The sequence below is a fragment of the Molossus molossus genome, unplaced genomic scaffold (genome assembly GCF_014108415.1).
Source record: "Molossus molossus isolate mMolMol1 unplaced genomic scaffold, mMolMol1.p scaffold_m16_p_6, whole genome shotgun sequence".
NCBI lineage: Eukaryota > Metazoa > Chordata > Mammalia > Chiroptera > Molossidae > Molossus > Molossus molossus.
In genome coordinates this window covers 31,034,843-31,056,083 of record NW_023425399.1, presented here as the reverse complement: position 1 = coordinate 31,056,083, position 21,241 = coordinate 31,034,843, and the positions used below count along the sequence as shown (strand labels likewise).

General features: G+C 40.0%; 1 protein-coding gene across 1 annotated transcript in view; it reads left to right on the top strand.

Annotated features, from left to right (window-relative positions):
* Positions 1-21,241, top strand: part of TMX4 (thioredoxin related transmembrane protein 4) — a 43,451-nt gene that overhangs the window by 10,529 nt on the left and 11,681 nt on the right. Inside the window, exons 2-5 of the mRNA XM_036244473.1 lie at positions 2,098-2,213; positions 11,914-11,959; positions 13,754-13,882; positions 16,765-16,810. Of these exons, the coding sequence (XP_036100366.1) occupies positions 2,098-2,213; positions 11,914-11,959; positions 13,754-13,882; positions 16,765-16,810 (337 nt within the window). The remainder of the gene's footprint in view (positions 1-2,097; positions 2,214-11,913; positions 11,960-13,753; positions 13,883-16,764; positions 16,811-21,241) is intronic.

Sequence of the window (21,241 nt, the reverse complement as noted above, 5' to 3'; positions counted from 1 at the left end):
TGAGCATTGATTAATTTGTTTTATTTACTGCTTTCTTCTTCTGAGTATTAAGCCAAACAAAATCTCTCTCTAGTTGTACTCATGTATTTTTGTGACATTATTCTGTACATGTTAATATTCCTTTTAATTGTGCCATATGTTAGTATTCTAAAGTGGATTTACAGCAAATGTTTTGTTTGTTCACAATAATTTATATTAAGCATAGCCCTACCAGCTCTTTAAGTCATCATAAGGAAGATCTGCTCTCAAGTTCTTTCCATTTCAAATGGTATTTTCCTTTCTACATTAGTTTTCTCGCACTGCTGTAAATTACCACAAACTTGGTGGCTTAAAACATCAGAAATTTGTTCTCATAATTCTGGCATCCAAAAATCCCAATTTCACATTTTAGCATAGATGATCCCCTCTGGAGGCTCTAGGAGAGTATCCATTCCCTGCCTCTTCTAGCTTCTGGAGGCTGCTAGAATCCGGGGTGCTCCTTGACTTATAGCTGCCCCTAACACCTGTCTCCATCTTCACATGGCCTCCCTCTGTGTCTCTGTGTCAAATCTCTTTTTTCTTTCTCTTGGAAGAAAGAAATCCAGTCATTGGATTTATGGCCTAACCTAAATTCAGGATGATCTCATCCCAAGACCTTTAATTTAATTATAACGTCACATTTACAGGTACTGAGGCTTAGGCCTTGAACATACCTTTTTAGAGGATCGTATTTGATCCACACTTTCTAAACAGCAAACTTCTCTGGATTCCCATTTTACATCTGTAGGCGAAATCCTGGACAACGTCAGAGCTTTGTGGTCTGAGTATTTGTGATATTTTCTAGGACCATGGGAAAGCATTGTAAAGCCATTAGCGTATTGCCAGTAGGGATGCCCCAGACTTCCAATTCTCTCTGCTTCCATCTTATCCTTCCCTGATCTGTTATTCACAAGCTGCCCAGTTATTTTTTAAAAATGTAAATCTGATCATAATTCTCTTACTCTTTAGAATTTACCATGGAGCTTCAAATAAAGTCCTAACGCATTATACAATTATTTTTAAAGGCTGTGGATAATGTCTTCACCCTATTTCTACTTAGAACATTCTTTGGCCCTGGCCATTTTGGCTCAGCGGTTGAGTGTCGGCCTGCGGACCAGAGAGTCCCGGGTTCAGTTCCCGCTAGGGGCACGTACCACACACAAAAAACAAAAAACATTCTTTGACCCCTCTCTGGCTAACTCCTAACTTTAGATCTTGGCACAGAAGCATTTTTCCTTTGTGGGCCCTTCTGAGACCACCCATCTCCTGAGTGTCTACACAACATCTGTTCCATACTCTTAATCGTGGTATTTGACACCTGGATTGTTAATTTTCCCTGTACTTACCAATGTTTATCTCTGGATTGTATCCACAGGAGAGGAGGTATCACATCTGTCTCATTCATAGTTGTGGCCTCAGCTTCTAACATTGTGCGCAGTTCAGGTTTATTGACTGAAAAAAAATTAGTGTTAAAACCAGAGTTCTCGTTGAAGGGCCAATTTTTTCTAACTACTTCTCTTTAGGAAAGTGTTGGGTAGAGCTGGTTTAGCCCATAGCTTCTACTTCCTTTCTTGGACTGGTCCAGAACTGCCATAGATCTTTGGAAGTGACTCACATACTTGGGGACTCACTAGCAGCAGACTTTCTGGTCTCTGCTCATCAGATCTGTAGCTTTGATGGATCCTAAACTGGTTGGCTAGTTTCGGGACTCCCTTGTGAAAACTGTCCTCCTTTAGTAGAGTGGTCAAATAGTGTTCTCCCTCAGAAATCAAAAGCTGCCTAGAAAGTGACAAACTTTGGGTTGATTGTAAGAATAACTTTGAAATAAAATGTTTTATGTATTACAGTAGTTTGTGAAAATCTTAAACTTTGGCTTACTTTTTCCCAGTGAATTAATATTTATACATTAAATTCTGGGGGAGATACGCTGCTGTTTTTTTTTTTATATCAAATGACTTTGGAAAGGCTTTGTACTTCCTTTTAGATAGTTTTATTTTTTTAATTTAAATATTTTATTTTTCTATTTAGTTTTAAGTTATTTTCATATGTTTATATTGATTATCTATTCTTCTTTTATAGTTATGCCCCTTGGTGTCCATCTTGCCAGCAGACTGATTCAGAATGGGAGGCATTTGCAAAGAATGGTGAACTGCTTCATATCAGTGTGGGGAAGGTCGACGTCATTCAAGAACCAGGTACTGTACATGTTGAACATTGAAGGCAATCATTTGTTACTTTTTATTTTGAATTTTTTCAGGCATATAGAAAAGTTGAAGACTAGGATATTGATACTCAAGAACTGACTACCTAGAATCAACAGATAACATGTTAGCATATCTGGGTCTGTCTATGTATGTGTGTGTTTATACATATATGTTTATTTTTTTACTTTTGTTATCTTTTGCTGAATCACTTGAAAATAAGTTGCAGATATCATGATACTTTACCTTCAATACTTTGGCATGTTAAAATCTCCGTAATCATTCCCCACATGCCTTTTTATAGTCTTTGGAACCAGGATCTAATCAAGGTTTAGCATTTGCATTTTTTTTTTTTTAATCCTCACCCGAGGACATTTTTTGTTGTTGTTCAGATAGAGCAGGAGGGAGAGAGAGGAAGAGAGAGAGAGAGAAACATCAATGTGAAGGGACACATCGAGTGGCTGCCACCCGCAGGACCAACCAGGGCCGGGGACAAACTGCAACCGAGGTACTTGCCCTTAGCGGGAACCAAACCCGGGTCTCTCTGTACCGCAGGCCGACACTCCAACCGCTGAGCCAAACCGGCCAGGGCAGCATTTGCATTTGATTATTAGCTATTTAATGATATAATTTATCAAAAGAAAGGGGAAAAGGCTAGAGGAATGTTTTAAATTCTTTAAAAATATACACAATTTGCATTTGTAGTTTAAAAAATAACTATTATACATAGATTGAGAAGAAAAGTTGGGTTTTTATTATTCTAATCTCAAATTTGACTATTTTCAAACTTTATTAGGCATTTTTTCTTATCTACATTTAGTTCTACCTATTGTATTCCTTTACAAGGATAAACAGAAAGTAGGTATGGAAATGTAGCTATTACCTTTCTTTAATAACTGTGAGTTCCAAAAAGATCAAGTACAGAATTACCAGTTGCTTGAGATGAACATTGGTAAGCACAGGGATAATTAAAATTGATGGTGTCTGTTAAGATCAGTGTGTTGACATACCAATGGAGAGAGATTTCTATTAAAAGGCATTAGTCCTCAAGCCTCCATCCACCTTAAGCATCTGAATCAAAACCACTTCTGCCCATATGCATTTAGAGGTGGAAGATTATAGTTATTAGTTCATGGTTTTGGCTATTATAATGAGTTATTCTGTTTGGAGATCAAATCATTGCAATTCCATATTTACTGTACACTTGTTTTTATCTTTTAGTAGTTTGAGTCCAGAAATCAGGTGTAAGCCTTGTTCATTTATGGGCACAGACACATTTTATGAGGAGTTTCTTGAAAATATAGCTGGCCTATTTACAATGTAGCCACTCAGTATACCTGCTATGAATTCACAACATGATTTGAGTTAAAAAATTAAATAGTTTTGTGATGGATTCACAAATCTGAAAGTCTAATTGAATATAGTTTTTTCATCTAAAATGTTGACTTATAATTATTTTTTCTATTGTGATAATGAAGTAACAAATTGATTATGATGAAATAGTCTAAAAACAAATTTATCATTGACTCATGCTATCTATGTAAATATAAACAATATATATTTGACATATTTTTCAAAGAAGAAGGAACAAAAGGTCTTTGTGTTCAGGTATTCTATATGACTAGTGAAGGAGCAAAGTCTGAAAAGGATATGTGATTGTTTTATGTATTAAAAGAGTTTTTTGTTTTGTTTTTTATCCTCACCCTAGGACATTTTTCCATTTATCTTCAGATAGAGTGGGACGGATGTGAGAGACACATCAACTGGTTGTCTGCCACACGACCCCGACCAGGGCCCAGGACGAACTGCAACTGAGGTACATGCCCTTGTTCGGAATCAAACCTGCGACTCCTTGGTCCATGGGCCGACGCTGTAACCGTTGAGCCAAACCAGCCAGGGCTAAAACAGTTTTTTACAGTATAGGCTCTAGCCCAGCTGGTGTGGCTCAGTGAATTGAGCGTCATCCCATGGACTGAGGGGTCCTGGTTCAATTCCCTGTCAGGGCATATGCCGGCGTTTCAGGGCTCGATCCCCAGTAGGGGGCGTGCAGGAGACAGCCCATTGATGTTTCTCTCTCACTTCCTCTCTCTCTAAAAATAAAAACCAATACAAACATATTTTACAAAAATGCGTCAAAGTAGAGGCTCTATAATTATTTTAAATGATAAAAACTTAAAAACTGTAACTCATAATTAAAAATTAGGAGACAAACTTTACACACTTGATTATTTGAATGGCCTAGAGAATGTTTCACTTCAGATTATGCTGTTGTATAAGTTTAAGTTACAATCCATTTTCAGTTGTGTTTATTCAACAATATTTCAGTTCCCCATGTACCAGGCCCTGTTCTGGATACCAGTGATACAGATGAATGAGACAGGGGGATAAGGAGACAGGAGAATAAGGAAGACAAAGACATGGCCCCTCATTGAGCTTACATTCCAGTGAGGGAGATAGACAGTAACAAAAATGAAATGGAAAATAATATCTGATGGTAGAAGGGCTATGAAGAAAAAGATTGCAGGGTAAAAATGTAGAAAATATTACGAGCCACTATTTTGAATTGGATGGTCAGGGAGGGCTATTTGACCAGAGGTCTTGACATGTTGGGGAAGTGAATTTCAACAAGTTTTCGGGAAGGAACATTCTAGGCAGAGCAAAAAGTATGTGCAGATGGGAGTATACTTGGCTTATTTGGGGAACAATATGGGGGCAACTGGGGGACTCAGGTAAATGAGTCTGGAGAGGTAGCCAGACCATATAGGGTCTTGTTGGCCATGGCAAGGAGTTTTGATTTCATACTAAGGGGTAAGAAGGAAATTAGTGGGAGGTTTTGAGCGGGCGAGTGACATGACAGATTTATGCTTTAAAGAATATCTTTGGCTGCTATGTGAAACATTGTCTACAGGTCAGAAGTGGAAGCAAGAAGAGATGTTAAGATGTTGACTGCAGTAATCTGGAGGGAGAAGAGGGTGACTTGGACATGTAGCAGCTATGCTAAATGTCTGGATTTGAAATACTACATTTGGCTGGAATGTTCAAAGGGATTTTCTGATAGATTGTTGCTGTAGCAGTGTGTGGAAAGAGAGAAGATGGAGAGGACTGAAGGAAGAGCAGGTTTGGGACAGATTTAAGTTTGAAATGTTTATTAGAAATCCGAATAGAGGTGAGCTAGAGATACACCTTTGAGGATCATCAGTGTAGATGGTATTTGAAATGATGGGAAGGACTGAAATTACCTTGGAAAGGTGTTCAAGGATTGAGAACCGGGGGCTCCAGCATTTAGAAGAGAGGAAGTTCGAGCTCTGGCCAGTGTGGCTCAGTGACTGGACTGACAGGGTGCGTGCAGGAGGCAACCATCGATGTATCTTTCATATCAATGTTTTTTTCTCTCTCTCCTTTTTCTCTCTCCCTTCTACTCTCTAAAAATCAGTGGAAAAAAATATTCTCAGGTGAGGATTAATAAAAAAAAGAAAGAAAGGAAACTCAAGCAGAAAAAAGGAGAAAGAAGCTGGTGAAGTGGGAGGGAGATGGAGAAGTGAGGGCTTCTGGAAACCAGATGAAGAGAGTGTCTTATGTGGTAATTTACCAGCACGCCTCGGGGCCCTTGTCCCTATTCTTGGAAGCTGTTTGAGTGTTTACTTCATTTTTATAGAATCTAATATCCTGAATGACAGTGGGAAGCCGTTGAAATGTTACTATTTTTCCTCACAGTTGAGCGTTTTACTGGGTATTTCTGTGTACAGATTTATATGTGATTATAGATCTCTATTAGCATATTCTTTCATCAGGGCTGCCTTGCCACAGCGTGCTAGTAAGGGATAATTTTATTTCTGTTCTCTGCAAAATTTGGAAAGAAGGGACAGCAAGGATTTTTGAAGTATCATGAATAATTCTTTAGTTATTCCTGTAACTATTCCATTGGTATATTTAATAAGAAATATATTAAGGATTTTAGAATTATAAAAACTGGGGATTGTAAGCACATTGCATTTTCACAGCTGAGATGTGTAAGGGAAAGACAGCCCTTAGGTTAGGTAATGTTACATTGCCTGCTTAATATTGCATAGACCAGGTGATGTTTTAGTTGTTGACTTTAGGAAATTAAATTTAAGAGTATTAGATGTACTTGAACCTTCTGTTCCATGCAGATGAGTTTAGTTGCCAAGGACAAAAAAACAGTAGCTGCTCAGAGAGCACCCATGGGTGATGGTATTTCACTAGATTAGAGGTAAAGCATACCCCTGCCACGGCCAAGAATAAGCTTTGTGTTTAAAACCACTGATTGATTTTATTTTATTATTATTTTATAATGACCCGAGGACATTTTTGCATTTATCTTCAGATAGAGCAGGAGAGACTGAGGGAGGAGGAGAGAGAAACATCAACATGAGAAAGACACATAGAGTGGTTGCCACCCACAGGATCCCAACCAATCCCAACCGATCCCAATCCCAACCGATCCCAACCGGGGCGGGGACAAACTGCAACCGAGATACGCACCTTGAACGACAACCAAACCTGGGACTTTCTGGTCCGTGGGCCTACGCTCCAGCTGCTGAGCCGAACTGGCGAGGGCACCACTGATTGATTTTAGAAGCCAATTTAATTTATTGTACTTCAGTTAGTGTTAATAATTTAATTTTATAATTATAAAAAATTAAAATTAGTCTTTTGTGTTCTATTATATTGACAATTTGTTTCAGTCTCAAAGATAAGGTTTGCTCTACTTTTTATTTTCTTTCTGCTTCCCTCTCTTTGTGAGAATTAATATTTAGTTAAGCATTTACTTCAGCCTCTAATTGTGTTAAGCACTTATATACATTTCAGCTTCATAACAGCCCTTGGAAGAACAAACTGTTTCCCTCTATACTGTTCAGAAAACTGTGGCTCCAAGGTAACACAGCTAATAAATGGTAGAGCACAAGTTAGTATCTATTCCTGTTTTCTTACTATAGAACTTAAGTAATTTCTTATTTTTTTAATCTTCACCTGAGGATATTTTTCCACTGATTTTTAGACAGAGAGGGAGGAAGGGAGAGAGAGTGAGAGAGAGAAACATTGATGTGAAAGAGACATGTCAGTTGGTTGCCTCTGGTATGACCCCAACATGCATTGACCGGGAATTGAACCTATCACTGTTCAGTCTGCAGGCCGATGCTCTAAACTCAGCAAAACCAGCCAGGGCATAACTTAAGTAATTTCTATTGTGTTTTTGCATATCAAAATATAGTTTCCTGTAATAATTTTTCTCCAATCTTTTAATTCTTCTTTTTCCTTTGCTATATATATTTAAAATAAACTTGATAATAATTTTTTTTTCTGAATTTTGGATTAATGCTTTTTTTTTTTAATGTTGCGGTATAGTTTTCATTTTGAAGTGATAGTTGACCCTTAAAGTAAAAAAGACATGTAGGCCCTGGCCGGTTTGGCTCAGTGGTTAAGCATCGGCCTGCGGTCCCATGAGACCTGGCCTGGATTTAATTCCTCCTTCCTGCTAAGGGCACATACCTTGTTTGCAGTTTGTCCCCAACCCTGGTTGGGTTGTGCGGGTAGCAGCCACTCGATGTGTCCCTTCACGTCGATGTTTCTCTCTCTCTCTCTCTCTCTCTCTCTCTCGTCCTCTCCCTCCCACTCTATCTGAACAACAACAACAAAAAAATGCCTTCTGGTGAGGATAAAAAAAAAAAAATTCAAAAAAAAAAAAAAGGCATGTAGAAATTTTGGAGACCTTATGGTTAAACTTTATCTCTTGTTTCTCCCACACTTACTGAAGTTTGTTGCAGTGAACCATTATGCGCACCTTAAAATGAGCTTCTGCCATGCTGTTATAATTCTTTTTCTTTTCTTTTATTCCTCACCTGAGGATGTTTTTCCATTCTCATGAGACAGAGTGGGAGGGAGGAAGGGAGAAACAGAGCCATGTCGACTGGTTGCCTCCATGTTACACTACCCGACCAGGGCCAGGGACGAGCTGCAACCCAGGTATGTGCCCTTGGCCAGAATCGAACCTGTGACTCATTGGTCCACGGGCCGACGCTCTAACCGCTGAGCCAAACCAGCCAGGGCTGTTATAATTCTTAAAGGTCCACTCTTAACTTGTGTTTAAACCCTGAAGCCATAACCCAAGATGGTACTTCTCTGGTCGAAGTTGGCCATGCTTTAGCTTTCCAGGTAATGAATGTCTCCCTTGAGACTTCATAACATTGGTGTTAAAGGTTAGAAGACATTTATGGAACACTGGCATGAGACCCAGAGTTTTCTTATGTCTTTCAACCTCTCAGAAGTGACATTTATTTGAGATGAACTTTCTGGGGTGTCAGATCTTTAAGGGCTTAGTCATTACCATTATCTAAGGACTACTTTGGCTGCTCTTGATTTTGTTGTTGATTTTACTGAATACATCCTCAGTGACAGTACGTATGTTATTCCAGACAACAAACAACTCATATCTGAGTTAGATGCTGTAACCTTATTACTGTTCCACATGGGTTGCCATTTGAAGAAATATTAACAAATGTAAATGGAAGCAGTCTTGAGGTGCAACAACTTATTAATAATGGTCATTTAAAAAATGAATCTTAATGCTTTTGTATATTGGTACAACCGTTACAGAAAACAACACAGTGATTCATATCAAGAGCCATAAAATTCTTATACCTTTAACCTAGCAATTTTGGAGCATGCATCCTGTTACACCTTCCACCCTGAATCAGAAAAATTTGAGACCACCTGTCGCTGTGTTTCTTTTTTCTCATTTTCTCTGTATTCATTGATTTCCATGGGCACATTTATTAGTAAAGATATATATATGTTATATTATTCAAAATAATGTACAGTTTCCAAAGTACTTAGTAATCAATAGTTTGTGTTTGTCATATTCTCTCATTTTACTCCAACTTTGAATCAGAGATTTAAAGATAGAAATTAACAGCTAGCATTTATTTAGTACTTATTATACAGCAGATTTTGTTTTCTATGTGCTTTATAAATGTAAAATTATTTAATACTAAAATACTATGAGAAATTATGATGCCTATGTATAATAAGAAAACCAAAGCCCAGAGAGTTTAAATTTAATGTCCCTGGTTAAAAACTTATAAGAGTCAGGCCCTGGACAGTTTTGCTCAGAGGTTAGAGTGTCAGACCAAAGAGTTAAGGGTTCAGTTCTGGACAGGGGCACATACCTCGGTTGCAGTTCGATCCCTGGCCCTGGATGGGGTTGTGCAGGAGGCAACCAATTGATGTGTCTCTCTTACATCGATGTCTCTTTCTCTCTCTCCCCCTTCCTCCCCCCCCCCCCCATCTGAAAATCAGTGGAAAAATATCTCAGGTGAGGATTAAGAAAAAAGATTAAAAAATATTGGCTTTTGTCTTCAGTTATAACACTTATTAGAAATCTACCTATGTAATGTGATAGAAATAAAACCTAAATAGAAACTTGAAATGATGGGCTGCTATTTGTTCATTCCATTTAAAAAAATTTTTTTCCTCACTGGAGGATTTTTTTCATTGATTTTTTTTTTTTTTTTTTTTTTTAGAGAGAGTAGGTGAGGGGGGAGAGACATCAATGTGGGAACTACATCTATTGGTTGCCTCTCACACATGCCCCTGACAGGGGGTACGGGGATCCTACCTGTAACCCAGGTATGTGCTCTTGATCACTGAGCAACACGGACCATGGCTGTTCATTCCATCTTCAAAGATCATATAGTCCCTGACAGGTAATTCAGTTGGTTGCAAGTTCTATCCCTGGTCAGGACACGTATGAGAATCAGCCAATGAGTGTGCAAGTAAGTGGAACAACAAATCAATTTCTCTCTCTCTCTCTCTCTTTCTCCCTCTTCCTCTCCCCTCCCCACCCTCCCTCTGCTTTCCTGTTTCTCTCTGAAACCAACGAATAAAAATTTTTAAAAGAGCATAATTCCCTAACATTGTCACTCTCCTTAGATGAAATTTTTGCGTGGTTATAAGAATCTCTAGTAAAGAAGTGAGCTGTGAAATTGTTTATAATTATTACTTTAAGCAAAAGCCTGTGGTAAGTTTTAAGCTCTTAGTATTACCAACACTTTCTCTTGGTAATTTGGAGTTGAAAATATACTAAAAGATACCCATCCATGTTCCCTGCTAGAGTGGAATTCCAAGCACTATTAGGTTAGAGGTGAAAATGCCCTGTAGTCAGAGATTCATGTTAACAATTCTCAAGCTGACTTCTCAGGTTACCTGTGTTTTGTTACTGCCAGTAGTACATCCTTTAAAAAAAAGTACAATGATAAATGTATGGAGTAAATGATTTTTTTTTGGAACATTGACTTTTACTGCCTTCAGAGTACTATTTTCTTTTAAGTGCTATAGTGCTATTTTAGACTCTGTTTGGTTTGATATGAGGAAAAAAATAGCAAATCCTTCTTTCGGAAGACTCATCACTAATCAATAAATTATTATGCTAAATACAAATTTAATGTATAAAATGGTATAAGCAACTTTTGTGTTATTAAAAGTAAACCTTCAGCATTTCAAATTGCAAGTGACCACAGTGATGTGACATTTGAGCTACTTTATTTGAATAAATACTTAATTTTGTCCAAATTGTTCTTCAGTAGAAAAGGCAGAAGTGATGAGAAATGTGAAAATGATGTCTGTCATTTTTCCATGCTGGCCAGGAGGATCCTTTAACTCTCCTTCTCTTTGGCAATACCAGGCTGCTCATTCTTGGTGCCCATGTAAATATTATTTGTAAACCTTTAAAGAGTAGGGACCTGTTCTTTACTCCTAGTGTCATTCAGGTTTTATGGCATGCTCGTTTCTTGATATCATATATGTCTGCTCATAGTTATAATTGTAAGTATTAAGGTATTTCCCTCTGCTGCTAACTGGACGGTAAGTTCTGTGAGAACAAAGACTACACGTTTTTGCTTACCTATGTGTCTTGAGCAGTTATCACTATTCCTGGAACAAAGAAGATAATTAGTAAATATTTGCTGAGTTATTAAAGGTTTTATTTGTCTTTGTTTTCACATGTATTTAGCAGAGCATTTGATATACAATTAGTGTTTAGTGAAGTTTTGCTTTATTGAAACATTGAGAAAATGTTTAATGTACATATGGTCTCTATGGTATTTGCAAATTTTATAAAAGTGCAAAGATTACACATGATCTTATTTCAAATTCTTTATTATTATTTTAAAACCTACATCTGATATAATAATGCCTTTAATTGACTGAGTCCTTCACTATGTGCTTAGCATTTAACCTCCTGAGATCATCTAACTTTAGAACAATTCAGTCAGGCTTTAATACACCCGTTTTGCAAGGAGGTAACTGAAACTCAGAAAGGTTAAGTAATTTTCTGAGGTTATAGAGCTAGTAAATGGAGAATTTAGTATTTAACCCAGGTTGCATGATTCTATAACCTGCCCTGTGAGCCACCACACAATTCCAAGTGATGTACAAGACAGAAAACTCCCGTGTAACGCATCGGAGATAAGCAAGTTGTAGGTCACTGACTGGAAAATATTAGGTTATAAAAATGGGTAAAAATGGACTTTTTTTAGGTCAAAGTAATAAACAGTATATGTGATTTAATACTGTGGTTATAAAAGCAAGCTCAAGGCTTCTTGTTCTTATAATTTCAGGTAGGTGCTTGGGTTAGTCGGAGTTTGACTTGTAACTTTTTTGTTTATGCTTTTTGTAGGTTTGAGTGGCCGCTTCTTTGTCACCACTCTCCCAGCATTTTTTCAGTAAGTTTAAATACTTTTCTGGTCTTGTAAATATTAGAAATCAGTAGGTGTGCACCAAGCATTCTAAGCTGTTTTCCATACCATCGCACATTCATCTCTGCACTGGAAAGGAGAGTGACAGCTCTGTGGGGTGATAGCTGGTGGGAGAGGGAGACCCAGAGCGCTTCAGGGAAATGAACCTCGTTTTAGGTAGCTAACTCAGGGGGCAGGTGGGTAGAGAAGATTTTTCTGATGACATAAATAAAAGGTGGAATGATTTTATTTTTTTATTTTTTCCTTTATTGATTTGAGAGAGAGAGGAAGTGAGAGGGAGAGAAAGATAGAAACCTTGATGAGAGAACATCGATTGGCCGCCTCCTGCATGCCCCACACTGGGGATCAGGCCCACAGCCTGGGCATGTGTCCTGACAAGGAATCGAACCGGCCACCTTTTTGGTGCACGGATTGACGCTCAACCACGAGCCATACCGGCTGGACCAGTGGAATGATTCTTAATGGATAAGTCAGAATTGGTTAGACAAGGTAGAGAAGGCCTTTCCAGATAGAGGAGATACCACGGAAAAGCCCAGGAGAAAATGAGAACTGAAGCTAGTTCTTTATGGCTGGCCCAGAGGGAGTAGTGGGAGCACCTGGAGGACTGTGAGGCTAGAGGGGCTCAGGTAGTAAGAGGGGAAAGAGAAAGGAAGGGATGAGTTCTGGAGATGCTTAGGATGTGGGATCACAGGGACTTGGTGACTGATTAGCCCTAAGGAAGGAAAAGCTTGTGATGACTACCAGTAGGCCATGTATAATAATACAAGCTATTGAGGAGCTTTAGAATAAGATGGAGTTTGGAAGACAGAGGCCAAAATGGAGAAGGTAGTGTGAAGTGACTACGTAATTTCAAATAGGTTTAGGTGGTAGTCTGATTTGAGGATCTAAATCTCAGAAGACAGAGTTAGACTGGAGATACATATTGGGAATTTCCCAGCACAAAGATAAGAGTTAAAGTGTGCGTCGAGAGAAAGTATGCAATGGGAATAGAAGTAGGTCGTGGACCTACAACCTTAGGACAGGAAGTAAGGAACTGAGAAAGGGTGGTCAGAGTAGGAGGAAGTCCAGAGAGCTCATAAAAGCCAAGGGAGAGGAGGAGGGAGGGGGTGTTCAGTAGTGGCAGTGCCAGTGACAGACAGAAAGTGCTCTATGCCTGTGGCACTTCGGAGTCATTGGAGATCCCCAGTATGAGCAGGTCCATGGAGTCGTGGAAGCAGAACCCTAAGTCACAGGGTTGTGACTGAGTAATATATGAGGAGAAAATGTCGAGTGTGGATTCTTGCCTTAGGAGGCGTGGCTGCGGGGAGAAGGCAGGAGAGGGGAAGATGCATGGGGGCAGGTGAAAATAGCAGGTGTTTTGTTCATTTTGGGGGGGAGGGGCTTGAATGACATACATTTGGAAATGCAGATATAGTTTTTAAAACATCATAATCACTGCTATTATGCTGTTGTAAGAGAAAAATTGAAATACTTGGTAGCAAAAATAAAAAGGTAACTTGGCAGTAACTTTGCTTATAGTCACAAATTTTGTGGTGGTAAAAGAGAATGTTTAATGCTTTCTGTTTTGGAATCTCTCATATGTAATAGATTAATATTTATGCATGCTTTCTGATTTATGCCTAACTATAACTTTTTCTTCATTTGAGCCAAATTAAAATTCAGAGTGTAGTTCACATATAAAACCAACAGTTATTTTGATTTTTATTATCTGTAGCACTTGTTATTTTAATCATTTTATCTATTTGTTTTTATAATTTTTAGTGCAAAGGATGGGATATTTCGTCGATACCGTGGTCCCGGAATCTACGAAGACCTGCAGAATTATATCTTAGAGAAGAAATGGCAATCAGTTGAGCCTCTGACTGGCTGGAAATCCCCGGCTTCTTTAACGTAACCTGCCTTTTTTTTTAATGGGAAGGTATTACTAATGAAACAGGTTGTATCAAGGGAACAGTTCATGCATCTTGAAAGTCTACGTTTTTCTTCATATTCACATCTGGTCATCCAGGCTACACATGGCCATGCTTACCCCATGTTGTGTTTCTGGCTTCACAGCCCACGTGTGTTTCGGCTGGCTGTTAGAGTCCTGGGAAGCAGGGGCCACCTTCAGGCGGGTCGCAGAGCCCCCCCTGCCGTTCTTGTTGAGCCAGCGGTTTTCTCGTCATAAAATATGGTGTTGAGCACATTGCCATTCTTTCTTCCTTTTAAAACGTTGGTAAGATGTGGGAATGACTCTTTTCTTGAATTATAGTTCAGGAAGGACTTGCCCTTGTATGTAGAAATGCAGCCTGTGGTCCTTTGATGGCCTAGCAGAGGGTAACCATGATGATGAACTGCATAATACTTGGTGAGGTAGGAAGGGCCTAATAACTTTGTCCATAGTTGGTTTTAATTTCGAATGAGTTGTCTTATTTTTCATTAATTTTGTTAGTATATACAAGTGTAAGGAATATCCCTGCCAAAAAAAAATTAAATTATGTAATATTTCAGGAATAAGTCATGTAGTAGCATTTATATAACACTCAGGAAATACGTAGCTTAGTCTAAATGCAACTTTCATTCTGTAAGTATCTTGAGTCATCATTTTATGCCAGATACTGTTCCAGGTGCTGGATATTCAAAAGTGAACAAGGCAGACGGGGGCCCTCTGCTCCCCTCAGGTAACTAAAGTAACGCAGATTAAGAAAACACTAGGGATATAAAGAATTGTAGGCTGTTTCAAACAACAACAACACACCTTTACTCAGACGGAATAACTGGGGACATGGGCCTCCATGGGAGGAGGGCTAGGAGAGGTCACTGAGGGGAGGACCGTAAGTGAGACCCGAGGGCAGAACAACCTAGTCCGGTGAGGAGCAGGGGAGGATATTCCCAGGAATGGGTGTGACACGCCTTTGGCCCCATTTGGAAAGAGCTTGGTGTGCTGGGGAGCAGAAAGGTGGCGGGGTCAAGACAGTGAATGGTCGGGAGAGTAATATGTACATAAGCCATGAGAGAGGCAGAAGCCAGATCACACAAGCCTGACCACATTGAGGAACTGGATGTTATCAGTCCCTGCAAGGACAAGGTGACTCTCAGGAGAGGAGACTGGGAAGGGTGGGAATGGGTAGGGCAGACGAAGGCTGTTGCTGTGTCTAGCCTAGGGCTGGTGCTAGTGCTTATTGGTGGCAACTGGGGATAGAGAGAATGGGTGGATTTAAAATATTTTGAAGGTAGACCTGGCTAAGGTGAAGGAGAGGGAAAATTCATCAAAAAGTCTCTTGTGTTTCTGGTTTGAGTGCTTGGTGGATCTTGGCACCAGTTACTGACTTGAGCAAGAGGAAACCAAAGGTTCAGTGGTAAACATGTCAAGTTTGAGATGCAGTCTCTATATGGAGCTGTCAAGTTGGATGCATGGAGGTGGGTCTGTGGAGAGTTCAGGGAACACAAATACAAAACGTATAGATGGTATTTAAAGCTTTAGAAGGGAGGAGATCACCTAGAGAGAGAAAAAGAAGTGCTTGGGACCTCGATACAAGACACCCAACATTAAGTAAAGTTGGGTGAAGAAGGACTCAGGAAACTGAAGACTAGTACCAGTGACTCAGGATGACAAGTGAGGGTATGCGATTTCCTGGAAGCGAAGTAAATTAGGGTGCTCAGGAATGAAGAGTAGTCACTGTGTCCCTTGTTACCAAGAGGTGACAGAAGATCAAGTCTGACACATGGACGCTGAAGGAAGCAGTGTGGGGTCAGTGTGGCTTTCACAAGTGATATTGGAGTAGTGAGGACAGAAGCAGAGTTGCATTGGTTGAAGATAGGGTAAGGAAGAAGAAACAGCAAGGGTGGGCTCCTCCTTGGAGACGTGAAACTGGAGGGCCATGTGAGGTCCAAGGATGTTTTTTTTAGCCCAGCTGTTGTGGTTCAGTGTTTGAGCATAGACCCATGCACCAAGAGGTCGCCAGTTCGATCCCTGGTCAGGGTACATGCCCAGGTTGTGGGTGCGATCCCCAGTGGCGAGCATGCGAGAGATGGCCAGTCGATGTTCTCTCTCATCGATGTTTCTATCTCTCTCTCCCTCTCCCCTCCTCTCTCTCTAAAAATCAATAAAGAAAAAATTAAAAAAAAAAAAAAGATGAGAGAGGGTAGAACTTGTTTTCATGCTGAGGAAAATGATCCAAAAGAAAGGAAGAAATTGCGAATGCAGGAAGAGCGGTTGACAAAAAGAACCACCAAGTCATTAATTAGCCAGAGGGCTGGGATCCAAGGCACAGTGGAGGAATTAGACTGGGGAGGCAGACAGACTTTCTCTGTCGAAACAGGAGATGGATGCAGGTATGCCAGGCTCAGATTGGGTGATGGGAAGATAAGAGAGATCACATTATGGCTTCTGATTTCACAGTGACATGTGAGGAGCGTTTGTTAGCTGAGAGGGGTGTGTGTCAGGGTGTGAGGGGAAGCGCAGGAGCTAGCCTGTCAGGTGGAGCCAGAAAAACGCTGTATTGAGTGCTCACTGAGGGTTGTGACTAAGAACAGTCAGCTGGTCATCTGGTTTTCCCCCAGAGACATGCGGCTGCCCAAGGTTGGGGTTTTGCCAGGTATGTACAATGGAGGGAGAAAGAGCCAGGGGATTTGAACAGTGACTGAAATGATGGTGTGGAGTTGAAGCTCTGTATGAACACGAGTGAATCCAGGAGACAAAGACAGAGTAGTGCAGAGAATGGGAGGGTGGATCCTGTGACCTGAGTTTTGTTTTTTCACACCAGTGGTTCTTCTTCTCTTTATTTTTTAAGGATGTCTGGAATGGCTGGTCTTTTTAGCATCTCTGGCAAGATATGGGTAAGTAATATACCCTTTGTGATTATCTTTGCAGAGGGTTGGTTTTTTTTTTTTTTGTATTTTTTTTTTAAGAGTAAGAATGTAACTTCTAAACTATAGGAAAATAAACATCGTAAATACTTTTATAATTTCACTTTCATCTTAAGCCACACAACTACTCTCACAAGGGGTCCCCTGTGGACGTGTCTTTGTGTAGTAGAAAGGCGTAAACTAGACAATGACCAGTGACTACTGTGTCAGAGTCATGGTTTCTTAGATCAGCAATCATCAAAGCTGAATCAGGCTTATGGGGGTATACTTCATCTTATATTCCCATTGTCATAATCTACAGAGCAAAGATGATCTGAGCCTGAAAGGGATTCTCTGTGTCAGGGATCAGCAGACTGAGGGCTGGCCACCTGCTTTTGTAAATGAAGTTTTATTGGAACAGCCATGTTCATTCATTGCCTGTTGTCTATGTTTGTTTTCCCTCTGCAAGGGTAAAGTTGAGTAGCTGTGACAGAGACCATGTGGCCCATAGGCCTCAGTACTTACTCTCTTTCAAGAGGAAGTTTGGAGCTTGCTGTATGTGATTGTATCCTTCACTGAGTGCTTTCAGTGAATTTGAACTGTTGTTTAGATGAAAACGGTGGACAGTTATGTCATCTTGAATGTGTCACAAAACCTTGTTCCCCGTTTTTGTGTAGAGTGAGCTGAGTCCTGCCAGATTTAACACAGTTGCTGTGGAATTAAATATATATACTTAAAGTATTCCACATCTTTAGAAATAAGTTCCTATATTTGTCTTTTCTAAGCTGTGTGCAGGTCAGGGTGTCCTGTGCGGAACTTCATATTTGAGGAGCGCAAGAAGACTTTTCGTTTCTCATGCATTGACATATGTTGAGGGAAACTTAAGAACAACTTTTTGTGAACCAGATTTTTGGTTGTTTTTTGTTTTCTGTGTTTTGAGATAGACCACCAACTTCATGTTTGTTTGTTTTTTTAACAACAGAAGCTAAATTGGTCACTAGGATACAGTGGTTTTTGTTTAAAATTGGTAACTTTTTTTTGGCAATTGTGTATAATATTAAACTGGCATTTCCCTTCTCCAGGTAGTATGAGTTGCATATGGTTTCCTTCTACTGTTTCCTTAATATTGGTGCTACGAGCTTTGTGGCCTTATTATAATGTCTAATTTAATGGGAGAATGAAAATACATGGATGTCAGCACAGAATCTATAATAAGTGCAGATCAAGAGATGAGTTTGTTCTGTGGGTTGAGTGCTTTAGGTGGAAGTTAGTCATGGCTTTCACACACTGTTAGAGTTTTACTTTCAAACATAGTATCAGGGAACAAAAATAATGGCCCTGACCACATACAACTTGGTATTTAGTACTTAGATAAACAAGAGTGTAGACAAGGAGTAACAGTTTTGTATTACATCATGTAGATGTTTACAACATGTAGCGTTGTCCTGTCAAGGTCAGGAATGGGTGTTTTATCGTTAGCTATGCACAGGGGACAGCATGGATGGATTCTGTGCGGATGCACTGGACCGCAGAGAAAGGGCCAGTGTACAGTCTATAATGTTTCTTTTATCTAATGTTAATACCATATATATATTTTTTCTTTTTGGTTAGCATTAGCCTGGAATGTTTTTCCATGGTCAGTCTTTTTCTTGTTGTGTTTTAAGTGAGTCTTATAAAAAGTATATGGCAAGAAGTAATTCTTTTAACTGATCAGTGTAGTCCATTTATATTTATTGGGATCACTAACACATTTGCCCTGATTATAGATTGTGTGTGTGTGTGTGTGTGTGTGTGTGTGTTTTTTGGGGGGGGTATACCTAACTAAAGGAATGCAAATGGTTAGGTGGGTAGATTATTTTGATCTTCTCATATGTATGTATACATTACCTCAAAAATTTGTAATAGAAATCTGGTATTATCCCCTGTATCATCATCTAGGTTGCCCAAGCTTTTTGACAAAATTTTTTAGTTTCTTTATTCATCAAAAACAAGTTCCGAGCCTTTCATGAAATCTCTGGGAAGGGCTCTCACCCACCTGTGTTTATAGAATGCAGCCGTTGTCTCTGCAGAGAGTAAGATCTCTGGCCTGGTGGGACCCGATCCTTGGCTACCTTGTCAGGTCTCTGGTTTCCATGTCAGCCTCTAGGTACAGTCTTCAAGTGTTGCTCTTATAGAACCACTTACTGAAACAGTCTTCCCAACTGACTACCCAGCCAGCTCCCTCGCCTTCCTTGCCCTAGATCCTTTCATCAGTACTGAATGTATGATTGGGGGAGATAAATCTGTTTTTAACTCAAGTCTAGACAATATAAAACTAGTGCCACCATATTAACAATGAACAGAAGAAACACAGCGGGGGTGGGGGTGGGGGGCTGAGAGAGAACATGGCTGGAATTAAAAGAGTATGAAGTCTTCAAGACAAGGTGGAAACAGGGAGAAGGAAAGAGAGTGGCTGATGCCAGTAAGGCAGACTGTTGACGTCCCCTCAAGCTCTTATCCTGCTGAGAGCTTGTGGACAGATGGGAGTCAGTCCTTCCTCAGCCAAGGTCTCCCCTCGGTGGGTCGTTGGTTAATGTAAATGCCTCCATCGGGGAAAAGTAGGTATCACCCGGTGGGGAGAAGGTAAAACAGTATGTACAGTTTACGCGGAGTGTGTGTTTGTATATAGGAAAACGCCAAGGGGAGAGGACTCGGTATCAGCAGTGGTTGTTTCTGATACTGAAGTTATGGCTGATTTTAAAAACACCTCTTATCTTTCTCTGCATTTTTTATTTTTCTGTGTGAAAAAGATAAAACAGAAATAGGAGCACTAGCTAGAAGGTCGAAGCATACTGAACTAGTGACTCCTTCAAGTCCTCGAGTTTCTGCCTTAGGAGTGGAGCCAAGCTTGCGGGTTGTGGCTCTCGGGAAGCCAGAGTTGCTCCCAGGGCGTCAGGCTCTGAACTCGGGGGTTCTGTTGGAATCTGCATTGGCTTTCTTAACTCTACACCAGCCTACCATATGTTCCAGCTTTGGATAAACCCTTGAGGTTAGGAAGACCCTGAGTAGTTCCTAAGCCAGATTCTGTGAGCTCCCTGCTGTCAGCTGGAACCCGGGGTCCTTGGGAGGTCATTTACACCACTGGGGGCCAGGAGGTCATCTCAAGTGTTCTTTCCTCCACCGAAATTCAGATTGTTCCCAATCTAGTCATGATGGTAATCCCCAATATATTTTAATTTTTACATAAACTCATAGACACCATGGTCACTTTTGCTATAATACCTATCCTCATGTGTAGTCTTGACATGTACCCACCTCACAGGAGTCGCTGAAGACAGACAACTAGAGGAGTGTCTCAGAGTGGACATCTTCTAGATACAGAATTGATACTGACTTCCTACTTATATTAGCAATATAAATTTTTTAAAATTTTATTCAACTTAAAAAGTTGCTTAACTTCATGAACAATGTTACTCTAAAGGGCAGTGTGCGGTGCGGGCAATGTCCTGAGAGGGGCGTGCAGAGGTTGACCTTGGAGGCTCCCCGTCAGAGGTGGTGCCACAGGCAGGTTCGGGATCGTGGGCTGAGGTTTTGTCTGTGGGCAATGTTTGGAGAGACTGCAGTTTTTCTGTCTTCTCGTGTCTCTTCACAGTTAGCTACAATGATGCAGGGGGGTGTTATTTTTTTCCAGAGACACAAGTCATTGTTCTCCACCTTGTGTGTATGTCTGAGCCCATTTGTTTTTCCTGCTATAATCTGCTGTTACTAGAACACTTTGAATGCCTAGCATAGAACCTGGCATCTACCACGTACTTGATAACTGGTTTTTGTTAGTTATATTCATAATTATTGTTGTCATCATTAATTTACTTTTCCCTCTGATGAGGCAACAAGAAACATTTTGTTTTTATTCTTTTTTTTTTTTTAACAAATAGGGTTCTCTGGCAGTTGTACAATGTATGTGTACTTCTGCTAACTAGGTTTAGCATTTGAATGTACTTAAATATTATTTGATTTGATTTGGTGAATTTGTGCTGCTTACTGAGCTAATGCAGTAACTTAACTTCTTCTCAACGTTACTGTTACTATGCAGACATATGGCCAGTTTTAGCTGCAGTAAGGTATGCTGCATCTTTGGGAGGATAATCTGTGTGATGGAGAAGGTCTAATGCTTTGTAAATGTCGCGTGATGAGAAGTAAAGGCCATGGTTATTTAGACTGGAGAATAATAAGAGTGTATTTCAAAACTCTGAAATACCCCCTGGGTTTTAGGTAGTGGTGTCTCTTCTCTTACTGTTTTGTTTTTCTTTTTCTCTTGTACCTAATGTCTAGAACAGGATTACAGTGAGATGGTACACAACCACAGGGTACATCTCTTAATGCCTATCGGAGCTGCAAGGCTGTGCCTTGTTGCACGTGTTGAAGAGGTTATAACGTGAAAGG